The sequence below is a fragment of the Cyanistes caeruleus genome, unplaced genomic scaffold, assembly GCF_971803275.1.
Source record: "Cyanistes caeruleus unplaced genomic scaffold, bCyaCae1.hap1.1 HAP1_SCAFFOLD_268, whole genome shotgun sequence".
Taxonomy (NCBI): domain Eukaryota; kingdom Metazoa; phylum Chordata; class Aves; order Passeriformes; family Paridae; genus Cyanistes; species Cyanistes caeruleus.
Window position 1 is genome coordinate 39,023 of NW_028256044.1, and position 24,978 is coordinate 64,000.

General features: G+C 49.0%; 1 protein-coding gene and 1 long non-coding RNA gene across 3 annotated transcripts; both read left to right on the plus strand.

Annotated features, from left to right (window-relative positions):
• Window positions 1-2,954: 2,954 nt before the first annotated feature.
• On the plus strand, window positions 2,955-9,583 carry LOC147645477 (uncharacterized). Of its 2 annotated transcripts, XM_086874571.1 has the most exons (13): window positions 2,955-3,173; window positions 3,531-3,602; window positions 3,692-3,763; window positions 3,851-3,916; window positions 4,367-4,474; window positions 5,103-5,174; window positions 5,263-5,334; window positions 5,422-5,520; window positions 5,972-6,079; window positions 6,365-6,436; window positions 7,060-7,137; window positions 8,173-8,338; window positions 8,861-9,583. In XM_086874571.1, exons 1-13 carry the CDS (start codon window positions 3,077-3,079, stop codon window positions 9,057-9,059), a joined length of 1,281 nt encoding a protein of 426 aa, XP_086730697.1. In that variant the 5' UTR covers window positions 2,955-3,076; the 3' UTR covers window positions 9,060-9,583. The 2 variants fall into 2 exon arrangements, with proteins under 2 accessions (XP_086730697.1, XP_086730698.1); XM_086874572.1 differs by lacking the exon at window positions 6,365-6,436.
• A 4,006-nt stretch (window positions 9,584-13,589) lies between these two features.
• On the plus strand, window positions 13,590-15,637 carry LOC111944232 (uncharacterized). The gene is made up of 2 exons (XR_002871223.2): window positions 13,590-13,961; window positions 14,538-15,637. It is a non-coding gene; the product is annotated as an uncharacterized LOC111944232 (long non-coding RNA).
• The last annotated feature ends 9,341 nt before the right edge of the window (window positions 15,638-24,978 follow it).

A 24,978-nucleotide genomic window follows, 5' to 3' on the forward strand; every position in this document is an offset into this window, starting at 1 on the left:
ACATTCGCCCCGAGGACCTGCAGCCACGGCTCGGACGCAGAAGGGCTCTCCAAGTGCTTCCCCACACCGCCAAACGCGCCTTCCGAGCCACTTCCGAAACTACAGCTCCCATCATGCTCCGCGGCGCCCATGGAACGCTATTTCTGCCATGACTCCATCTCCCGTCATGCCCCGCGCCCCACCGGAACCACTGGAGATGCGCCTATAACTCCCGTGATGCTCCGCGGCCCCATTAAACCGTATTATACCGGCGCCTACAACTCCCATCATCCCCCGCGGCCCATAGATTCCTTATTACAGCCCCCCAAGTGCTAGCCCAGACCCCGAAGTGTCCCCAGATTCCCCTCCCTGACTTCCAAGTGCCCCCCTGGATGCCCAAGTGCTCCCCCAGACCCCGAATTGTCCCACAGAATCCCTAAGTGCCCACCTGGCTCCCCCAAGTGTCCTCCAGACCACCAAGTTCTCTCTAAATTCCCTCCCCAGACCCAAAACTGCCCCAATTGTTCCTCAGAAAAGTTTCCATGGACCCCAAAGTGGTCCCTTTTACCCAGTCTGATAAAATGATTTAAAAATATGATCAAAGGACTAAAAATAGGTGTAATTAGCATAAAGAGGGATAAATAGTGATCAATTAATTAATGAAGGGAATTGTGGTACTTTGACCAAGGAATGATAATGTTTTTAGTTGCTAAAAATGTATCAATTCTTTCATATAAATATAAAAATTAGGTTCTAAAAATACAGAACAATATTATTATAAAATAATAAAATTTTATTTTTATTAATTAATTAGATTTTAATGATAAAGAAAAATTATAAAGAGAAATGTTATCAATGTTTTGGGATGTCAGTCCCAGGTGGGCCATGTCAGACATGCTGAGGCTTGGGGTGAGGAGCAGGTTGTCCAAACAGGGGAAGCTCACGAGGGATTCATTCTTCTCTGTGAGCAGACTGCCTAAGGAGACATTCAGCATCAGGATTGTAAAGAGTAAATCTTGACCTCCTGATCAGTACACAAAGATGTTTTACAGTTTGAACAGTAGGATGTTGTCACCATAAGGTGCCTTCTTTGTCAATATAGCTCATATTGCATCATGTTTTTTAAATACCAATGTTGTTGTACCAGCTTTCTTTGCTAAAATATTGTTATAAATGAAATTAGAATTTTGACAACTAGGTTCCTTGGCTTAATGGCAGTTTAATTAAAAATGAATACAATTTACCAAACTGAATAGTAATGTGGAATAAAAGAATGCAGTTTAGTAAAATAATACAGTTTAATAAAAAAATAAAATTTATATATATAATCTACTAGTAATTAAGTATGATTAAAGTATTAGCAATACCCACCAGGGTACGGAGGCTTCCCACCCTGCCTCACCTTCAAAACAAAGCACTTCAAGCTAAACTCATATACTGTATGCTTATACATATTCATTAATGTTTCCTATAAGTTTCCTCCTATTTCCGATTTTTCTGACTTAACATCACTTTTCTTCATGGCACATGCCTCACTTGTTGCAATGGGGTCTTCAGTCTTCTTTTGGTGGTCTTTTGGTGAAGGCTTCTCTTCTTCCTCATTGTCCTTTGGATAACCTTACAGGTTTGCATGTGCGTACTAAGCCTTGTGTTATGTTAGTCTACTAATTAGCCTTATGTTTACTAATCTTTAGGCCCAATGCCTAAATTGGTTCTAATTTTGGTCCATCTCAAGGCCATTTTGGTCTTGAGACACCATTTATCTTCTAAACTACATCCTGTACCTTAATTTTGACATGTAACATCTGCACAGGGGTACATCTGCTTCGTAACACTGATTCTTGATTGTTTCTAATCATAACTTTAATAACAGTTATAATTTAGTTAGCACGAACCAATTCCATTTATTACAACTGTAAATACTCCTTATATCCTTTTTTATTGGTTTCCATGCTAACGGCCTTGCTTTCTTCCTTGCTATGGATAAACTTGTATTTTCTCTATTTCTTCTTTTGCTAACTCAATTCTTTGGCCTGCAGACCAGTTGCTAAGCCCATCCACATTCACCTCTTAGTCTTCAGAGGGAAACTTTGAGCACAGTGAGAATCTCCCAGTGTGCAAGAGGGTCCCTGTGTGCCAGCTGCAGCTGGGGCCTCAGCCATCTCCTCTCTCAACAGGTTCCCCTCTGCAGCTTCACAGGAAAGGCCAAACACCTCAGTCAGGGACACCTGCACCACACATTTCACATCTCCATGCCCATATGTGATGTCCCTGTCACAGCTGCATTACCAGCTTGCTGCTGTGCAGATGCTGCCACCACCCAAAGCAAGGCCCTGTGTCCCTGAAGGGACCTGCCCTGCTCTGTGGCATGGACTGAAGGTGGGTCCCTCCTGCCAGGGCAGGGCCTGACACAGCTCTTCTGTTCCAATAAAGAGATGGAGCTGTCACCCCAGTGTCTGGCTGGTACCACCAGCAAAGCCCACACAGCACCAGCCCTGGCTGAGCTCCATGTCCAGGAGCAGGCAGGGCTGACCACGGTGTGGGCAGGCAGGAGCCAGGCAGGGGCTGCTGTGACCAGCGGCAGGGCACTGAGGGGCTGGGGGAGTCTGTGTTGAGTGTCCCTGGGCTGAGGGCACATTTCCTTCAGCGGCATCACCTGGGCCTGGACCTCCTCCAGTGCCATGCCCAGGAAAAGAGGCAACCATCAAGAGCATCTCCTGGGACAGAACATGACCAGCAATGTCAGCAGGCAAAACCAAGGTTTTGTTTAGCAATGACCCTTTGATGAAGTCAAAGATTTACAATCAGTCCAGTACAGATTGGAGTACAGATGGGAGTACACTCAGGGGGTACAGCCAAGGCCATGAGGTCACAGCAGTCTCTGGGGTGACAGCAGGCTGAGGTGACAGCAGGCTCTGAGGTCACAGAGGTCCCAGAGCCCCGTGGTTGCACAGCACCATAAGGACCGAGCAGTCAGTCCTTGACCACGACTGTTGTGGCAGCAGCAGCGGCGGCAGCAGCGGTGCTGACATTGGGACAGCGGTGTCAGGACAGTGGTGGCAGCAAGAGCTGCAGGACTGGCAGTGGGCAAGGCACCATGGCCTTTGCTCTGCGCCTCTTCCTCCTGCTCCTCCTGGCAGTGGCCCTGCCTGACAGGGCTGCCCAGGCTGCTCCGTGGCGAGCACGGCGAGCAGGTGAGCCCAGGGCCTGGCTTCCCTTTCCTGACACAGCACTTCCTTCTCCCTGGGAAGCGTTGGGGATGGTTTTCCCCCAGGGCTTAAGGGAGGGCTTCCTCTGTGCGTGGGAGAGAGTCCCCAGAGCCCCTGGGCTGGTCCCGCTGCCCCACCAGGGATGTTGCATGGGGCCTGCAAAGAGGGTGGAGAGTGACCAGAGCCAGCCCAGAGCTCTCCAGGCCCCTCTGCAGCTTTGGCCATGTCCACTGACATCTGGCTGCCACGGCCTTTCCCAACCCCCTTGCAGTGCCCAGTTCCCTAAAGCAGAAGGGGATCCCAGCACACCATGGAATGGTTCTGATCTGTGCTTCCTTCCAGATGAGGGTGGTAGGAAGGCTCTTCCAGCAGCTTGGCTTCATGAAGATTTTCTGCCTCTGGAGCCCCATGCAGGTATATTCTCACTGTCCCAACAAGAAATAATCATTGACCACCTTGTCATGAACCAGGTGACAGAAGCTTCTGTGGCTGTTGAGTTACAGGTGTGTCTGCATCAAGGACATTTCAAGCTCCTTTTCTGGTTGCTGCACACAAGCCCAGCTCCCATCACAGGGGTGAGTGGTGTGTCCCTGCTGATCCCCCAGGCTGAGCCCTGGTTCTGTGGGATCCATTCATCTGAAATGGAAATACTTTTTGTTAAGGTTCTCCTAGAGGGAGGAATAAACCCACAGAAGACAAGATGCTGAGTGAACTGGATAGACGCCATGGTGGGTCCAAGTCCCTCAGCCTTCTCCTGAGACTCAGCAGCCAGGGGCTTTCTCTGCACATCTGGACACGCCGTTCCTGGCACAGCAGGAAGGGATCCATGGCAGCTTCACTGCCCCCTGCTGCTTTCATGTCCTGCAGGGCTGTTTCCCAGCCTGGCCTGGCTACAGCTTCTCCCCAGCCTCTGCAGGAAGGCATTTGGCATCAGCTGACAGGGAGCCCAAACTGCAGCACAGGCCATGCAAAGCCAGAGATCCCTTGCAATTTCCCAGTCTTGGGGTAGATGTGGAATGGCGGCTCTTTGGAGGTGGGAGGGCCCTGGCATGGCTCCAAAGTTTTGATGGCTTCCTGAACCTTATTCATGACTTGGACAAGTATTGCCTTTTGAAGATGCCACCCTCCTGTTGGGGAACAGCCCCACCTGATCCAGCTGTGGCTCTTCTTTTCTCCAGAGATGAACCCAAAGGCTGTGCTGAAGGCAGCGTTTCCCGGAGGAAGCAGTGGCTCATGGGCAGCCTCTGCTGCAGGAAGGGAGGCCATGCCAGGCACAGTCCCAGGAGGTAATTGCTGTGCCCCTGGGCCTGAGCCCTGCTGAGGCTTGAGCTGCCATCTCTGTTGCTTGGCTGTGTGAGCACAGTGCAGAGGAATTATCCTGAGCAGGCTCAGGGCACTCGGCTACTGAGCAGTTCTGCTGAGGTCCCTCCATGGGAGACACATCCCAAAACCTGGCAGCGGCTTCAAGGAATGCCCATGGTGGGGAAAGGGCTGAGGGGAGGGTAAAGCTCCAGTGTGCCCTGAGAGGGCCTGGCTCTGTCCCCTTGGGCTGGGGGAGCTGTCCCAGCTGAAGGACGGAGGGCAGGAGAGAGGGCAGGACGGACGTAGGGATGTCTGTGGCACTGAATGCTGCAGTTTGGCCCAGGGCTTAATGGTTTTTTCTGTGGTAGGGAGAGCCCCTGGGCCCTGGGCTGGTTCTGCTGCCCCACCAGGGATGTTGCACAGGGACTGCAAAGAAGGTGGAGAGTGACCAGAGCCAGCCCAGAGCTCTCCAGGCCCCTCTGCAGCTTTGGCCATGTCCACTGACATCTGGCTGCCACGGCCTTTCCCAACCCCCTTGCAGTACCCAGTTCCCTAAGGCAGAAGGGGGTCCCAGCAGACAATGGAATGGTTCTGATCTGTGCTCCCTTCCAGATGAGGGTGGTAGGAAGTCTCCTCCAGCAGCTTGGCTTCATGAAGATTTTCTGTCTCTGGAGCCCCATGCAGGTATGTTCTCACTGTCCCAACAAGAAATAATCATTGACAACCTGTCACAAACCAGGTGACAGAAGCTTCTGTGGCTGTTGAGTTACAGGTGTGTCTGCATCAAGGACATTTCAAGCTCCTTTTCTGGTTGCTGCACACAAGCCCAGCTCCCATCACAGGGGTGAGTGGTGTGTCCCTGCTGATCCCACAGGCTGAGCCCTGGTTCTGTGGGATCCATTCATCTGAAATGGAAATATTTTCTGTTAAGGTTCTCCTAGAGGGAGGAACAAACCTACAGAGGATAGTAAGTCCCTGGAGACATCCAAACACATGGATAAGATGTTGAATGAACTGGAGAGACGCCATAGTGAGTCCATGTCCCTCAGCCTTCTCTTGTGACTCAGCAGCTGGGGGCTTTCTCTTCACATCTGGACATGCTATGGCTGGCACAGCAGGAAGGCATCCATGTCAGCCTCGCTGTCCCACTGCTGCTTTCACGGCCTACAGGGCTGTTTCCCAGCCTGGCCTGGCTGCAGCTTCTCCCCAGTCCCTGCAGGAAGGCATTTGGCATCAGCTGACAGGGAACCCAAACTGCAGCACAGGCCATGCACAGCCAGAGATCCCTTGCAATTTCCCGGTCTTGGGCTAGATCAGGTGTAGGGGCTGTTTGGAGGAGGGAGGGCCCTGGCCAGCCCCAATAAGCTGGCCTTTCTCCTGATCCTTAACCATGACTTTAACAAATATTGCCACTTGAACATGCCACCTCCTCAATGGGGAATGGTTCTATCTGATCCAGCTGTGGCTCTTCCTTCCTCCAGAGATGAACCCAAAGGCTGTGCTGAAGGTGCCATTTCCCGGAGGAAGCAGTGGCTCATGGGCAGCCTCTGCTGCAGGAAGGGAGGCCATGCCGGGCACAGCCCCAGGAGGTAATTGCTGTGCCTCTGGGCCTGAGCCCTGCTGAGGCTTGAGCTGTAAATCTCTGCTGCTTGGCTGTGCCTGCCTTTCAGGGATTTTGCACAGAGCATGGAAAAGGTGTTGAGAATGTCCAGAGCCAGTCCAGAGCTTTCGTTAGGCCCCTCTGCAGCTTTGGCCATGTCCATTGACATCTGGCTCCCACGGCCTTACGTGACCTCCTTGCAGTGCCCAGTTCCCTAAGGCAGAAAGCGATCCCAGCACACCATGGAATGGTTCTGATCTGTGCTCCCTTCTAGATTGGGATGGTGACATGGAGCATCTGGAACTGCTGGTAAATGGTGGTTTGAAGACCTTGCCAGATGCTGGAGGCAAGTTCTCAATGTCCCTTTCCGCACAGAACAATCCGTGTCAAGGTGGCAAAAGCTCACTCATGTGCCATTTCCTTCAAGAGTCTGAAGGCTGATGGATTCTGGAAACCTTGCCCTGCTCCCTTCTGGAGCCCTGAGTGATCCCACAGCATTGCTGTCAGTGGGAGGAAGGAGCATTTAGCTGTCAATCCTCTTCCTGTGTGCAATGCCAATGTCTCCTTCCGTGTGCTCTGTACAGCCACGGAGAAGAGCAGAGAGGGAAGGGCTGGGCCCAGGGCTGTGCCCTGGGGCTCTGCCTTGTGTGGCTCCTTTCTGGCCCCAGGGAACCTGAGATGCTCCTGCTCCAGCTGCCAAGCCCTGGCCCTGCTTGAGGCTCAGTTCAGAGCTGCTGGCAGCTCCAGGGAGTCCTTTCTCCCCTGACTGCCATGCAAGGGGCTCCTTCCATCCCACTGTGGGCCCACTGCAGGCATGTGGTCCCCCTGCCCTTGCTACTGAGTTGAAGGCAGAGATGAGGAAGTGCCTTGGAGGGCAGCAGTCACCCAGGTGCACTCACTGCCACTCTAGCCTGAAGAAGAATCTTCAGCAGTGTCACGGGAGTTGTTCTGTCCTGACTTTCTTTGCAGATGAACCTGATGATGAAGATGATCTGGATTCCCAATCCATATCAGTTACTGAGCCTGATGATGAGGAAGATTCTGAGGGTAGGTCAAGGCCTTTCCCCCTGGGAGAGCCGCCAGCTCAGAGCCCAAGGCTCGGCCAGGGTGGCATTGCTGCAGGTGCCAGGACAGAGCTGTGCACGTGTGTGCCCTTGTCCTGCGTGATCCTCTCACTGCTCCTGTGGCTCAGTGCTGCCTGTGCAGCAGAGATGAGAGAAGCTTCTGTGGCTGTTGAGTTACAGGTGTGTCTGCAGGGAGGACTTTCCCAGCTCCTGAGCTAAATTCTGCAAGCAAGCCCAGCTCCCATCGCTGGGGTGTGTGGTGCCTCTCTGCTGATCCCACAGGCTGAGCACTGGTTCTGTGGGATCCATTCCTGGGAAATGGAAATATTTTATATTATGGTCCCCTGAGAAAGAAGAACAAACCTATAGGAGATAGTAATGTAGCAATGGGGGAACTCCAATACCTGGACATAATCCTGAATGATCTGGAGGGATGCCATGGTGGGTCCATGTCCCTCAGCCTCCTCCTGACACTCAGCAGTCGGGGGCTTTCTCTGCACATCTGGACACGCCGTGCCCAGCACAGCAGGAAGGAATCCATGGCAGCCTTGCTGCCCCACTGCTGCTTTCACGGCCTACAGGGCTGTTTCCCAGCCTGGCCTGGCTGCAGCTTCTCCCCAGCCTCTGCAGGAAGGCATTTGGCATCAGCTGACAGGGAGCCCAAACTGCAGCATGGGCCACACACACCTTGAGATCCCTTGAAAATTTCCAGTCTCAGGCTAGTTCAGGTTTAGGGTCTGTTTGGAAGAGGGGTGGCCCTGGAGCATTTCCAAAACCTTAGGCACTTTCCTGATCCTTATCCATGTCTTTGACAAGTATTGCCTGGAGAAGACCAGCACAGCACAGAGAAATTGGGTCATTCGAGCTCAGGGGGTTGAGCAGTCTTGTGCCAAGGGGTGGCAAGGTGCCTGCAGGCCCCAGCTCTGGGGGAAACAGAGAACGTCCTGGCTGTATCCAGCGTGCTGCCAGCTCAGCAGTGGAGCACAGCACAGGCTCACGCTGCCCATTGCTCCCACAGATGCAGCTGGCACCACCGCACATGCTCAGAAGATCTGGGAAAGCATGAGAAGAGTTTTCTACCAGGGAACAGATGGTTTGATTAAGTTAATGGCCATTGTGGCTGGTGGAGCAGTTTTCCTGATGATGTGCTGTGCCGGAATCTGGTATTGCTGGAAGGGAAAACGGTGAGTGTTTTGCAATCTCGGCCTCAAACAGCTTCTTGAAAGGCTGCTCATAGTCAGGAAACATTCCCAGTGAGGCTGCTGTGCACTTGTGGGTAGGCCTTGGTTGCCCAAATAACTCTGCTGAGAGTTCTGCTGCTGCCCAGGCCTTTCATTGGCCTCTTAATTGCTGGGCCTTGTCCTGGGGAGCCCGCTGGGGCTGCAGCCAGTGCTGGCTCCCACTGAGGCTGCCTGGCCAAGAGCAGCCCCAGGAGCAGCAGGCAGAGGCAAAGCAAGGTGGGCAGGAGAAAGAGCGGGGACAAGATTGCCCTTGAAAGGCAGAGGTGCTCTGGGGCCCGCTCCTGGCCAGGGACCCTGCCCAGAGCCATCCCCTGCTTGCTTGGGGCCTTGAGGGGCAGCTGTCCAGCTGGGCCAAGCTGTGCCAGCAGCTCCAGCCGTGCTGGGGAGCCTTGGCCGCTCTGGGCCCTGCTGTTCAGGAGGGTCCCTGAGTGCCAGCAGTAGCTCAGCCACCTCCTCTCTCCACAGGAGCACCTCTGCAGCTTCAGAAGAGCAGCCAAAGATTCCAGTGTCTGAGAAGCTGACCTGTTATCCTCGCTCTCCACATCTCTCCCCATCTGCTGTGCTGCAGCTGCATCCCCGTCTTGAGGGCATCCCAAGACGCACACCTCCCAAGCGAGACCCTCTGCCCCTGAGCCCCCTGGCCCTGTTCCCTGGCCAGGACTGAAATTGGGCAGCCCCTGTCCACCAGAGTGTTGCCGCCTGTTAGTTTGCCTTCATTAAGTATGTTTGTTCACCTTCGTTGAGTTTAGAGTTGGTTTGCCCCAGTTACTCCCCACTATCCCGATATAGTTTGTTCCCAGTTGCCTGTCATTGTAAACCTCTCCCCTCTTTCCAGATTGTTCCCCATCCATCACTTTGGTCCTACCCCCAAGTCCTATCAATCTATGTACACCACACCTTTTGTTCTGGTTCCTTCCCTGCTCATCATCCCTTACTCGATGCCCTATTGGTTGTATAGCTATCCTCCCTCCCCCAAGTCCCTACCATTGGATTTGTGTAGTGTAACCCCTTCCCACAACACCTCCCCTGCTGCCACATTATTGGTTGTTGTATGAGCCGCCCACAGGCTTTAAAACCTGGCACACAGAGGTGCCCAGGGTCTCGGCTCGGACTTTCTCCTCGAGATCCCAGCCCTGTCCCTCATCGCCTTCTCCCTGCACCTGCTGGAATAAACTTGTTCCTGGGAAATTGGAGGACTCCGAGCACTCTCTCTCCCTTTACTTCACCTCGTGTCGCCCTGCATACTATAGAGCCCAAGCCCAAAGGAGCTCTAGAGGATCCAGGTCGAGCCACACAGTGCTCACCTGGTTCCCCACTCCTGCTGCTGACGCTTGGCACAAGCTAGCCGGGGCGTGAAGGGCCGAGCAGGCAGCGACACCAGAGCAGGGGTTGGCCCATGTTTTTTGTTCAAATAAAGAGATGGAGCTGTCACCTCAGTGTCTGGCTGGTACCACCAGCAAAGCCCACACGGCACCAGCCCCGGCTGAGCTCCATGTCCAGGAGCAGGCAGGGCTGACCATGGTGTGGGCAGGCAGGAGCCAGGCAGGGGCTGCTGTGACCAGCGGTGGGGCCCCGAGGCGCTGGGGGAACCCGTGCTGAGCATCCCTGGGCTGTGAGGGCACATTTCCTTCAGTGGCATCACCTGGGCCTGCACCTCATGAGGCACACAGGGAAAATTTGGGCTCTCTCCTAAGGTGTGCAGGGATTCCCCATGAGGAGTGCAGTGGAGTTAAATTGAGAGGGTTTTTTACTCTTCTCAGCACAGCAAAGGGGACAGTCTTGGCCGAGGTTTTGCAGAGCTGGGAGGAAGCCTCTTGTGAGCCCTGGGGCCTGCCCTGTGGGCACAGCGGGCAGGTGGAGCCCATCCCTTGAGGCCAGTCCGGGCTGCTCGGGCCAGGCTGGGCCGGGTGAGCCGGGCCATTCTCGGGGGCACAGGAGGCACCCAGGGCTATAACTGGGGCTGTGGTTTTTCAGCTTGAAGGGAGGCTGGCTCTGGTGATTCAGAGGGCACAGCTTAGATCCCAGTTACCTTTGTAAACCTGCTGGGGAAGTGTTGAGGGCAGAGAGTTCCAACCCTTCTCACTGGGAAGCTGGGCTGATGCTGTGGGGTTTTTTAATTTTTGCCCTCTAAATTTGTGTCCTGGCAGAGGATTAAGTTTGCTTGCTCTCAGTAAGCCCCTTTTCTTCTTGGTGCTGTTGTAAATGAAATTAAAATCAGACAACAAGATCTATTGAATTAACAGCAATTAAATAACAAGGGAAAAAATTATACAACTTAGTGAATTGAATACAAGGATGCAATATAATAAAATAATACTATTTAGTGGATTGAATAGAAATTTAGTATAAAAGGAAAACAATTCAGTAAAAGAGTACAATTTAGTGAATATCTTCATATATATATATATGTATATGTGAATATAATTTGCTAGTAATTGAGTATGATTAAAGCATGAGCAAAACTGACTGGGGTATGGGCAGGGCTTCTCACCCTGCCTCACGTACCAAAACAAAGCAATTCAAACTAAACTTGTATACTGTATGCTTATACATATTCATTCATGTTTCCCCTAAGTCTCCTCCTGTTTTTGATTCTTTAATTTTACATCACTATTCTTCATGGCGCAAGCCTCACTTGTTGCTAGGGGGTCTTCAGTCTCCTTTCGATGGTATTTTGGATGAAGGCTTACACTCATCCTCATTGTCCTCTGGATAACCTTACAGGTTTTGCATGGGTACTAAGTGTTATGTAAATAAGCATTGTGTTCCACTAATTAGTCTTACACTTCATAATCTTCAGGCCTATGCCTAAAGTTGTTCCAACTTTATCCATCTCAAGGTTGATTTCTTCTTGGGACACCACTTACCTCAAAACTACATCCTGTACCTTAATTTCAACACGTAACATCTGCAAAGGGGTACATCTGCCTTGTATCACCAATTCCCTTGATTGCTTCTAATAATAACTTTCCAAATAGTTACAATTTAGTTAGCACAAATCATTTCCATTTATAACGCTCCCCAAATTCCACTCCCAACATCTCCCCCGCTTCCAGCTCAGGATGGTGCCCCAATGAGACCCCTCCCCAAATCCCACCCCCAAGACACCTCCCCATCGCTGGAAAATCCCCCAAATCTCACTCCAAAATTGGGAATCCTCCCTGAGACCCCTCCCCAAATTCAGGCCTCCCCAAAATGCCCCTCCTCACTGGGATTAGGACTTCTCCTCATCAATGGAAAATTCCCCCAAAAGACAAAAAATCCTCCCCAAATCCCCTTCCCAAAATCAGAACTCCACCAGGACCCCTGAATTTCCCCCCAAAACCACCAAATTTTCCCTCCCAAATCCCCAATTTTTTTCCCCAAATCCCAAATCCTCTCCCTAAAAACCCCAAAGTTCTCCCCAAAGCCCCAAACTTCCTCCCCAAACACCCAAATGTTAGAAAAAAATCCTTAAATTCTTGCCCTAAAACCCCAAAATTCCCCCGAGGACCTTCAGAGTTTCACCCCAAAACCCCAAATTTCCCCCTGAACCCCCAAATTTCTCCAATTCCACCCCAAATCCTGGGAGAACTCCCCAAAAACCAGCAAGCCTTCCCAAAACCTCCACCAAAATTGCAACTCTCTCCCCAAAAATCACCAAAAATCTGAGAACATAAATTTTTTCATACCTTGGGTGGGGGGAGAAACACCAGAAATCTCATGATTTTTCCCGTTTTTTTGGGGAGGGGGGTCTCCCTGTTTCCTGTCCCCCCAGGTGACCCCACCCCAAAATTCCTGCCCCTTGGCCCCCCAAATTAAGTGTAAATAAATAAAAAGATGAAAAAAGGGAAAAAAAAAAGGGGGGGGGGGGAAATAAAAAAAAAAAAGCCAGAAAAAAAATTTAAAAAAATATTTTCTCACCTCAGTTTGGGGGGGGGGGGGATGGAGGAAATATTGGGGGAGGGGGTGAACCTCCAGAAAAAAAAAATTGAGGGACCCCCCGTGTCCTGGGTTGATTATGATGTTAAATTGTATCCCCATTCGTCCACCTAACCCAGACACAGATTTTGTATTCTAAAAATTCCATCTAAGAGTAAAAGTGAGTGGAAAAGAAGCACCAAGTCTGTTATCAGACTGTACTTGCTCCCCCCGCATCAGGAGTTTTGACTACAGCACAGACAGACACAAGACACAGATCGCCTTGGCTTTCCAACTAGCCAGAGCAGAGAGGTCTTCCTGGACTGTTTTCTTTCCCTTTTTCTGAAACGAATCGAACCTGCTCTGGACTGGGGACTCGGGGGAGCACCGGGAGCTTGCACCCGTGGACTACCGGGAGCCCAGCCTGGGCAGCGGCATTTTCCAGCACCAGAGGGACTGATAACAGAGCGAACACCCCCAGGAAAGAGACCCTCTGAAGTTCGTCATCTCTTCTGAATGGCGAGAGGTTTTGTAATTTGATATCATTCATTCTTGTGCTGGGTAGTGCTGTGCCTGTGAAATAAACAGGATTTTTCCACTTCTCTCAGAGAAATCTCTTCCGAATCGGTTGAGGGGTGGGAGAAAAGGGCCACCTGGGTTTGCTTCCCGGGGGGAGGCCCATTGGAGGTTTTCTCCCAAATTTGCCCTAAACCAGGACAGCGGCCCTCGGCAGTTGGCGGCCTTTGGGGTGGAGCCCAGTGGCACGCGAGCGGCCTTTGGTGGCTGCTGTCGGCCGGCGGCTGGGTAGACCTGCTGTCGGCCGGCGGGCCGCCGTGTGACGCGTCGAGCGGCTCTCCCCTATCGGCCTGAGCGCCTCGCCGCCTTCGCGTCTCCCTGAGAGGGAAGGAGGGAACCCTCAGAAGCCGGCGGCGCTCCCTCCCGCGTCTGGGCCCGAGCAGATGGCGGCCCTGCTCCCGCCTCGGTTTCTGCCCGGCTGGCTCGGTCAGCGGGGCTGCCGTCCGCCTGCAGGTTTCGGTGGGGCCGGCCGGGGGCGAGCGGGACGGAAGCCGCCGTCGGAGCGAAAGCCTCCGAGAGAGCGCCGGCAAGAAAGCTTCCTCGCAAAGGGAGGAGACCGAGCCTCAAGCCGCCGGCGGCCCCGTCGGCCCGCTCCTCAGCCCCCGCAGGCGCTGTCGCGGTGCCGAGCGGCCGGCCGCTTGAGGAGCCGCCTGGGCCGTGGGCGGGGAGGGGCCGACGGCGGCGGCCCGAACCCAAGCCGCAGGGGGGCGGGGAAAGCCCGGAAGGCGGTGCCAAGGCAGGGTGACGTCAGAGGGCGGGGCCGCCCGGCGAGCCCCCGGAGGCGGGCCCGGGGCCAAAGACCTGCGCGGAGCGCCGAAGAGCCGGCCTGTGCAAGCGGCCGCCCGCTCGCCGCCTCTGCCGGGGATTCGAGTCGAGTCACGCCGGGGGCCGGCGGCTTCCAGCCGCGTCCCACCGCCCGCTTCCGCCTGCTTCCTTTTCCCCGCTGTCCGCCCCGAGGTGCCGCTTGCTGGCTGGTGCCGTGTCTGCTCCCCGCGGGGTGGGGACGCCCCGTTGCCGGCCTGTGCAAGCGGCCGCCCGCTCGCCGCCTCTGCCGGCGACTCGAGTCGAGTCACTATGACTCTTAACAGAGGTAAGTTTGCATTCCTAACTGGGCTTAGCCGCTGAAATCAGACCTCCTCGTGGTCCCGCTGGATACCCGCAAGGGTAACTAGCTGATTTCTGCCCCAGTGTGAGTGAGGTTGTGTTTTTCACTGCCTCCCTGCCTTTGGACTCGCCACCCAAAGTGCAGTTTCACGATTTTGCGTCGAAAAGTTATCGGCAGAAGCTCCTTAAAAGCTCCCTGCCTGAAACCGAGCCCGCGGTCAAGTTGGGCAAAGCTGACAGCGCTTGAGGGGGTGCTGTTAGTCAATATTCCCTCAATTGGACTTAGTTTTACTTTGAAACGGCACCACGGTAAAGGCTTTAAAGCTACTCCGTGTGTCCACGGCAACTCAAACTAATTTTAAAGACTGGTATATAAAATCGCCACAAAACCCAAATTTTAAACCCTCAGAATTGGGAAGGGAGGTTTGGAAAAGTTTAAAACTGGAGTTCTACAACTCGATGCATTGTGCCGAAGAATGTAATGCCCATTGTGTGGGGCGGGAGGGGCTGGGGGAATACCCTGATGTGTACTGTGATGATACAATGACTTGCTTATCTCTAGATGATAACGGGATTGATAAGAGCCAGGAAAAGACTGCCACACCCCCACCCACCCAGGAAGAAGCAGCAGTTTTATCAGAGCCAGAGGAAACCACTATTCAACCACCAAACAATGGGGAATCAGAAGACTGCCCTGTCATATCAGTTCCAGATGAGAATCCACCCTGCCCGTGCTGCGGTATTAAAACGAATAAAATGCCTGGATTAATTGAACATTTACTCAGAGCACATGGAATTAGAGAATGCAAATTTAAATGCACCAAATGTGATTTGGAAAATACAAATTTTCACAGCATTGCCTGCCACTATCCAAAATGCAAAGGTAAAATAAAAAAAAAATCCCCAGGAAAATGGCCCTGCAATGTATGCCAGATGAGTTTTCAAACTAAAATTGGACTGGGACAACATAAAAGAATTGCACATCCAGCAGTCAGAAACCAGGAGAAGCTAGAAGCCATGAGACCAAAAGAAACATCAGCAAGAGGAGCCCACAAGAAATGCTGGAGTGAAGAGGAGGAAAATCTGCTAATCCAACTAATAAAACAATATGAGGGTAATAAAAACATTAATAAACTGATTGCTGAACACATCCCATCCAAAACTGCAAAACAAATAAGTGACAAGAGATGCTATCTGATGTTAAAACAACAAGCCTCAATTGGATTACAAACTAACAGAAAAACAGAAGAGCAGCCACAGGAAAAAATTCAAAAGCCATCAAAGCGTAAAGAAACCAAAATAAAGCAGTTGAAAAAACACTAGGAAGATATTATCCCATCAAAGATCAGTGATGGCACCTTCATTTTGTATCAGGAAGCCTTCCAAGAAATTCGCAAAAAGAAAAATAAGAATCCCACCCACACCATTAGTGAAATAACCAAAGACTGCATGAAGGTATTTAAAGAGATGCACAGCTGGGAAAAGAACACGGCCTCGTCCGTGGGGCTGTGCCTGGCTGTGCTGCTGGAGCTCCACAGGGACCTGATCTGGGAGGCTCTGTCTGCTGTGGCCACCTGATCCAGCAGGCATTCTCCATTTATTTCAAGACTGTTCTTTTATCATTTTTCTGTAGTGTATAAATAAAAGATGTGTTCTAATAAACAGACTGCAAGACTGTTCTTTTGCTGCCCAGGGTCTGCAGGGCATAGGGGAAGAGGGGGAAAAGGGTGCTTGTGCTCAGCAAGCTGCCCAGGTGTGCAGTGGTGCAGGGAAAATGGCCAGAAGCCCCTTGGCCTTTGGTGGTTGTGCTGAAGGCACAAGCCCTGTCCCAGCCTGGCAGCACCATCTGTGTCCTCCTGCCCATGTGGTGCTGGCTGGATTGCTGAGGGCTCCCAGGTGCATCTTGCTCCAGCTCCATGAGCAGCCCCCAGGCTTGATTTGCCTTGTTCCTGACAGCCGGCTGCTCTGGTGCTTCCCTGGGGCTCCTAACTGGAGCAGGTTTATCTGAGGGGGGTGAGAATGCCAGGATGTGCCAGGACCAGAGCCCTCGGGTTTCCAAGGAAGAAACCATCAATCCCCTTTTCCAGGAGATCCCAACCCTCTGAATCACACCAGGGATAGAGAATAGCAGAATCGCTGGAGTGCTTAAGACCGGAATGCTGGGAAAAAAACTGATCTTTAATTAACCCCATTTCCTGATGGGAAATAATCCAGGAATTTGGTTCCTGGAATTGGAAAAAGAAGGAAATGTTTTTTTGGGAGGTGCCATAGGTGCTCCTGGACGGGGGATTTCCCTAATCCATCCTTCCCTGATTGAGGAATGGAAGTTTGTGGGATGAGCCAGGATTAACAGACCCCTCCCTCAGGTGTGTGATCCAGGATTTTTCTGCTTTTTCCCAGCCCAGGTGAGCCATGTGCAGCCTTCCAAATGGATTGGTTCAAACCAGGAAGGATTTTATTCCCCATGGGAATAAACCTGGGCTCCAAAACACTCCCAGAATGGCAAAATCCTGATTTTAGCAGCTTTTTCCAGCTCCACATTGGAGGAATTCATGGATCTGCTGGATGATGGGTTCTCATCCCAAATAATCTGCCTGTTTGTCGAGGAACACTCTGGTGATGGTGCTGATACAAGTTGTGCTGATTCAGTCTTCTGAGAGTTTTGGGGATTTTTTTGGGGCGGGATTTCAGGTGTCTGAGACAGCGGGGAGTGAGGCAGGAGAGAATCCAGATCCAGAAAAATACCGGATAGTGCAGGGAATGGGGAAATCGCAGTAGAAACAAGCACAAAGGAACTGGGAAAAAAAGCATTTTTAAGAAGGGAAAAAAAGGATAACATTCCAACCAAATGCACTGGATGCGTATGGATGCTGAAAGCAGGCAGGGAGCACAGAGCCTGTGTGAAACTGAGTCACACAGGCTTCTCGCTCTGGCCTGGGAAAGCATAAGAAGGAATCCCAACAGTTCTTGGTAAAGGACACCAATTTGCAGGTGTTAGTCAAGGGCTGGTGTTCCACTTAAGCAATGAAGGTGATGTGTACCTTTAATGAGCAATGGGAGTTTTACCTCTCAGACCTTCTCAAACATGTGTATAAAAGTAGATTAAGAATAATAAACTTTTCTCTCTTGGACAATGCAGCCAAGGGAGTCAGTGTCGTACTCCTCGCCGTTCCTAATACAGTGCGAGAGAAAAGAATAACTTGGAGGTGGAATAGGAGAAATTCCAACACAACAGGTTACCAAGGCCTGGGAGAGCCCAAATTTTTCATTTTATTTGGGAATTTTTTTGGTGTTTATCAATGTTATTGCATTTTGTTTTTTTCCAGGAAAATCCCGGTTTCTTTCTGATGGGACTTGCAGTTGCCTCCTGTTCTTGTAGTTCTGATTTTGCCCATCCTCATTCCCAAAATTTTTTAGAAATTTCTGTAAAATGATGAAAATGATGATGGACTGTGGCCTTTTTTCTTTCTCCTTACTTGTGATGCTATTGCAGTGAAAAGAAGAAGAAAAAACACTGATAAGAAATGGTAAAAAAAAAGATAAAAAGATCAGCATTTTACCATGTATCAGTGCTTGGCTATTTGTTTTAAAGCTTTTTGGCAAATGTTCTTTTTGCTATAAAATAGAATTATATGAAGCCCTGAGGAGGTTTAAAAAATAAGAGAGAAAAAGTAAATTATAATTTAAAATTTGGCTTCTTTTTCAAAGGAGCAATCCTTTTAGACTACAAAAGTGTCGTGGTTTTAAAGCAGTAACTAAAAAATTACTAGAAAATTTACTTATTTCTTGCTATGAGATGTGGATTAGAACAAGAGCAAAACAGGCTTAAAACTTAAAAGGAATAAAGTAAGTTCATTAACAAAACTACAAGAACAAGAACACCAGAATAAACCTCCAGAAAAACCTTTTTATCCCCCACTACTTAACCATTCCCTCGTTCAAATGACAACATAGAGACAAAAAAGTTTGGAACTCAGGTGTTTAAAACAGTCCCAATTCCTGATAGAGTCTTTTCATCAGCCTTTGTAGAGAAACAGAAGTCTTCTTCTGCTAATCTATGGAGTTTCTCATAAGAAAACTATTTTTGTTATAGCTTTCTATTTTTCTGATGTCCAGAAATCTGTCATCATATTTTCTCCTCCCATTTCACATCACTCTGAGGTGTGTTATGGGCCATGAGTCTAGGGATGTCATTTTTAAGGATGAGTTATTCAAAGGCAAAAGTTCTCTTCATTTGTCTTTGTGAGCTTCCCTTGAAAAAAGAAATTTTCTCTTTGCCTCTCAAGGCTTCAAATCTTCAACTATTACTTCTCCCCACTCTGTTCCAGCACTTCACTGTATCACAATTCCTCCACCTTTTGCTCAAAATCTATACTTTGAACACTCCATTCCTCCCTATATACTCTGTCATGAATTAAAGGAGTTTTTTCAGGACACTATTGTCCATCTCCATAACTTTAACAGAAAAGTATTTCAGCTTAATTAAAGCATCTCCTTATTCTCTACCTCTTCTGAAGCTTAACTCTTTTCTTTACTGTCTCTGATAGTTTATAAAGTCTCTTTACATGTTGATTACTATATTTTTCTTTTTCTGGAAAAAAAGGATTAATCTGAAAGTCTCATCTGGGTGATGAAAGAGTTAAAATCTTGCCCAGGCTTTGTAGATGGTTCTGTGATCTCTGCCGGAGCAGCAGCTGGAGTTGTCTGCGATGGAAGATTGTTCATGGCTGCTCTGGAGAGTGTGGTCACTGTCTCAGCCCGCCGCAGGTCAAGAGCTTCTTTTCTTTCCTTACTTGGCAGTCTCTGGTGAATTCAGTCACAGCAAAAACTGCAGCCAAGCCAGGGACCGGCCTGGCTCGGCCAGAGCCCGGGGTGAGCCCCGCAGGCCCCATCTCCCGGCCGGGAGCCGCGGCAGGCCCAGCCCAGCCCCTGCCCGGGCCGCATGGGCTGGGCCGGGGACGGGAAGCCAGCTAAAGCTCAGTTACCTTTCACAGACAGGAAACAAAGAGACCAAGAAATTCCCAGGCTTGGGTCTTAAGGTGGTGTCTCACTTTTCAATGGTTAAGAACTGCTGTCAATTCTTAGAAATGACCAGCTGTTGGCTAGGAGACAAACTCCCATCAAGCTCCAGCGGTTTGAACTTCCTTAGGTGTTTCTCTTTGTTTTCTTAAATGCCAATCCATCACAGTTTGATAGACCATGCTGGATTAAATAGCATTTGTTGTTGGCCAGTTTTCCTGATTACATAGGGTCCGGTTTCAGAAATTTTTGGAGTCAATCTAATTGGTGGCTGTGTGGTAGGTATTACAACATGAACATTAAGCTCTCCCCAATATTTGGTATTGTTTTTACCACACACAATTTTGGAGGACAATTGTACAGCTGTTAAATTCAGCCAACAATCTTGATTCCAAGTTTCACAAGATTTAACCTGGCCACGAGATCCGGCGACTTGACTGTGTACAGGCTCAGTGTGGGATCCGGTACTCAGTCTGCAACGTATTGAAACATCATCACCTTGAGTGAACAGGAAAGAAGGGAAAACATTAGTTTTGTAATTTAGCACAAAAATCACCGTGTTCACATCATGGTATGTGATTATTACACTAAATATAGGCCTTGCTACAGCATTTGTTTTAAATCTGGAAGTTCATGGTTTATCTGATCTTCATGTCCCTCGGTATTCTTCTGTAGAGAATAAACAAAACAGAGTCTGCCACATAGGGGCAGGAGATTAAAACAATGGAATTATCCAGCACGTGTTTATCCGATGCTCTTTCCCCAAGGCATCGAAGGATACCCATGCATATTCTCCTGTAGTTCTTTTAAAAGCTTCAGCTTGGACTAACCAAGATATAATCCCCACTCTTACCAGCACAAAGCGTAGAATTTCTTGCTACTTTTCCTTTTGCCATACATGAATCCTGTTTACTTCCCAGTCCTTTTGTTGCCAAAAAGGAAGCCACTCAGTATATCCCTTGAACATAGCATAGGAGTTAGTGTAGATACAGACAAGAGAGGTATTCTGTGCCTCACGCTGGAAAACACTCCAAACAGCTCTCAGCACTGCATCCTGAGCGCTGCTTTCTTCCTCAGTAACAATTTGTTCAGCAGAGGAAAGGTGGAGGGCTACTGCCCTGCACCTCCACACCTCTCCCTCTCGTTTGGCAGAGGTATCAGTGAACCAAGAGTTTGCTGATTGTTTTTGCTCACTGTCCAGAACCTGTGAGTGGTGTTGCTTCAGCCCACTGCCCAGAATCAGTTGAGGGCAAGGTGGAGTGCTTGGTACAATGGGGCTGGAATCCTGCCACTGAGAGACCAATTTACTTAATTTTTCAAGCGGCAGGTTAACCATTAAACCCTTCAGTACCCTTTTCTTCACCCCCAAGTTCCACCAATACTGTAGACTAGAAATTTGCCTACCGTTTTCTGTTTTTATATTAGGAGGGGTTTCTTTAATTATCAAGTCAGGTTTGTCATGGCTGCTACTTAAGCTCTCAGTTTTTTGTATCACCTGATTTTTTACAGCTCCTTCTGTTATTGAGAAGATGTTAGAGTCATGTTCAATCTGTGCATACCACTTTCTCACTGAGGCCCTCTGGACCACCCCATTGGAGGGGGGAGTCCCAGTACTGACTGTCTTCATAACTTCAAAAGGGCCTTTTAATGCAATTGGTTGTTGTTGTGCAGTTTTTCCTACTTCTATGAGAGCTGGAATAACTACAAACAATCCTTTTTCCCAGGTAGTGTAACTCTTTTCAGCATCTTTATTTTTTATTACTTCTTTTTCATCTCCTCCCATGAGGATATCATCTATGGTTGTTTCGAGGAGAATTGCTGTAGGTTTCAGTGATTCTGGAAGACCACAAATTAAAGGGGTCATAATTTTAGCATTCACAGGTAGCAACATTGGTGATTCATAACCAGCATTTAATTTTCTTTCATGAATCACTTGCAAACAAGCTGCCTTATGAATATTTTCTAGAATTTGGTCTGGGGAACCAGCCAAAGCTACAGGATCTCCCCTTTCCAGGGGGTTAAGTCCCCCTGGCCAATATGCAGCTCGCTGGGTTAGGGACCATGGGTTGCGGTTATCTCCTGTTGTTAAGAAAACACCATGTCCCAAATAACCACTTGCTTCTTGTTCTGTTCATCGAATTTGATCTCCCCCTGTGAGAGACACTCGGAATACGTATTCTGTCTCTGAGTCATGAGGGAGATGCCCGTACTCCTTTTTTAACTTAGCCAATGCAGTAGCAGTGTACGGGATTTCTTTAGTGGTTATATGCAGATCAAGATCTTCATCATTGATGTAGTTATATTCTGTTTTAATCAAAGGTCTTACTTGGGAGCAACAGTTTTCACCACAATTTTTTACCAAATGTAAATCTGCTTGAGGATATATGTGATTTGTCTGAGGAGTTTCTTTTTCCAGCAACTCCTTAAAGGAGTCAGCACACTGTGAATTTTTGGCACACTCCTCACTCAGGGCAGTTTGTAAGAAATTCTTTTCTTCATTTTGCAAACTTTCAACTAAATTTTGTAGGGATTGACTAATTGCATTTTCTTCCTACCTTTGTCTTGTGCGAGCCTCTACAGCTGACGTAAGGCAAGTTCCCAATACAGAACAAATTATGGCTTTATTATGGCCAAATTTGAACTTTGCCTCATGTTGCAGGGAGCAAATTCTGTCAGTTACATTTTCCAGCTTGAACCAATTATTTTGAGCCCATTCTTCCCCAGCTGGAGAGGGCCTAGCATTATGTTTTGCTAACAAAACAAAATGCAGCTTTATCTTTTGCACTAGAGTTTTCAGAGTTTTCATTCATCTTTGTTTGTGAAGGGACCAATACCACTACAGGGAGTAAAGTAAAACTTAGTTACACTACGCAGCCCATGCTATGTTCCCCTTTGCTTCCCTGAATGGGTGAAGAGACCAAATCTGCTTGTGACTCTCAGTTTAAAATATCTGCTGGTCTCTCTGCTACACCAAGCAGTCAAAATAGAAAAAAATATCAGTCCCACCTTTTGCACTCGAAGATCCCTTGTGAAATTCTGAAGACAGAGCTATCAAATGAGTGTAGGGGTGCTTTTCACCTGGGCATGTGCAGTTTGTGAGAAATTCGAGTTGCCTCCCTTGCTTTCTAAACACTGCTCAGCAGCGTGGCAGGCTAGGGGCGGCTGAAGCGAAACGTCCTTCCCCTGATACAGACTGCACAACAACCTGCAACCACTTCTGTCTCTCAGAATCCTGTCCATGATGCCAATTTATGTCACGATCCGCAAGGTGGGATTCGTGATGTGGCTCTTTTATTTGATCGTAGAGTACAAAAGATTATCAGCAAACCAGGGACTCAAACAGCAGAACACACATTACTGAGTGCTCATCAGCACTAATATGCGATAGAGGGAAAAGAGGAGAAAGCAAAGCACAAAGAGAGTAAGGGGATTATATCTACCAATGTCGAAGTCCACTCCGCCATCCAACAATGCAGAGTCTTCTGTCTGTTGGTGAGATCTCAAAGGAAAGTAAGTTTTGGGTTTATTTTACAATTTTTATTCCAGTTCCAGCAACTTACTGTATCACAATTACTCTCTCTTTTGCTCAAAAATCCACACTTTGAACACTCCATTCCTCCCAATATACTCTGTCATGAATTAAAGGAATCTTTTTAAGCTATTATTGTCCATCTCCATAGCTTTAACAGAAAGGTATTTCAGCTTGTAAAGCATCTCCTTATTCTCTCTTCCCCATTTAAAACTTAACTCTTTTCCTCACTGTTTTTAGTGGTTTTATGATGTCTTCTTCATGTTGATTGTCTCTCTCTTTCTCTGTCTTTCTGGGAAAAAGGAGTAATCTGTACGTTTTATTCAGGTAGTAAAAGAATTAAAAGCTTTAGAAAAGCTGCAAGAGTTCATGGTGTCAGGTTTCAGTCCAGCAGCAGAAACTGAAAACTAAACCAGGTTGGCCGGCTCTGCTTTCTTTTCCTCCGCGCCTGCCTTCGTCCTCTGTGGCCTTGTCTGGCCTGGAGGGCGGGGGGGGAGAGGAGGAGGCCAAGACAGAGCCTTGTTACCTTTTCAGAAGCCAGAAACAAAAGAGGACAAGAGTGCTCTGACTTTACATCTTAAGGAGGTGTTCATAGGGTGACTCTATGTTTTAATGGTCAAAACTGCTGTCAATTGTTAGAAATGACTGATAATTGGTCTGGAGGAAAGACTGCCATCAGCCACCAGCACCTTCAACTTCCTTAGCTCTCAAAACTACCATAAAGGTAAAACCACCCCATGACACTGTGACACAACCGCTGTGAATGTCCCAGTTTCCACCTCTCTGTGACAGCACAGCAGGGACAGCCCCAGTGTTCTCCTCTCTGTGACACCACAGCAGGCACAGCCCCAGTGTTCCACTCTCTGTTACGCCTGTCGTGGTTTTAAAGCATTAGTTAGAAAATCACTGTAAAACTTACTCATTTCTTGCTGTGAGATGTGGATGATGAGAAGGGCAAAAGAAGCTTAAAACCTAAAGGAATGAGTAAGTTTATTAACCAAACTACAAGGTTAAGAAAGCAGAATAAAACTTCCAGAAACCCTTTTTCCCCACCACGCTGCCATTCCTGTCTTTAATTGACAACATAGAGGAAAAAAAACAAACCCTGGTGGTTAAAACAGTCCAAACTTTGCTATAGTCTTTTCAGCAGTCTTTGTCGAGAAAAAGAAGTTCTTTTTTGTCAATCTATGGAGTTTTTCATAAGAAAACCATTTTCTCATGGCTTCCTATTGCTCTGATGCCAGTGGCCCAGGAAACTCTGCCATCAGTCCTTTCCTCCCATTTCACACCACTCTGAGCTGTGTTCTTGGGCCGTGATTCAAGGGGTGTCCTTTGAAGGATGAGATCTTCCAAGGCAAAAGTTCTCTTCATTTGTCTCTGTGACCATCTCTGGAAACAGAAATTTTTGCTTTGTCTCTTAAGAGCCACAAATCTTCAACAACTCTCACTTCTCCTTTTCTCTTCCAGCATCTCCTAGGATTACAACCACTTCACCCTTGACTCAGCTTTATCAATGAATTACTTTTGCTCAGATCTACACTTTGAAATACTCCATTCCCCCCAAAATACTCTTTCAGGAATGAAAGGAGTTTTTTCAGGACATTATTGTCCCTCTCCATAGCTTGAACAAAAGAAAACTTCAGCTTATTCAGGCATCTCCTTATTGTCTTTCCATCTGAGGGTTAATTCCTTCCCTTGCTGCCTTTGATCCTTGATGCTGTCTCTTTCCATGGTGATCCCTCTCTCTTCCCCTCTCTCTGGAAAAAGGATTAATCTGCAAGTCTCATCTGCCTAGTGAAGGGTTAAACTCTTGCCCAGGCCTTGATCTCTGCCGAGGCAGCGGCTGGAGCCGTTTGCCAGGGAAGATTTTTGGTAGCTGCCCTGGAGGAGTGTGGCCACTGTCTCAGCACGCCGCAGCTCAAGAGCTTTCCCTCCCCTTCCTCGGCAGTCTGCTGAAAGCCAGCAGCGTCAGAAACTGCAGCCGAGCCAGGAAGTGGCCTGACCCGGCAGCCCCGCTGCACAAGGCGCAGCGAGCCCTGCAAGGGCTTCAGCCCCTCTGGGAAGGGGCTCCTGTCACTTCACAGTCGCCATCCAGCACCAGGAACCGCAGAACTCCAGCCAGCCCCACTCCCCGCCGCGGCCTTGTCTGACGTGGAGCGGCGGAGGCTGAACCAGAGCCCTGTTACCTCTTCAAAAGCCAGAAAGCAAAGAGAAAGAGAAATTCCCAGGCTTAAAATTGAAAGGGTGGTGTTCACAGGTTCATGTCACTTTTCAATGGGCAAAACTACTGTCTATTCCAGAAATGGCCAGGTATTGGCCAGGACAAAAATCTCCAATCAGTTTCCAGCAACCTTAACTTCCTTAGCTGTTTCTCTTTTTTTCATAAATGTCAATCTAACACAAACTAGCACAAGTGACAGCCCCAGTGTTCCCCTCTCTGTGACACCACAGCAGG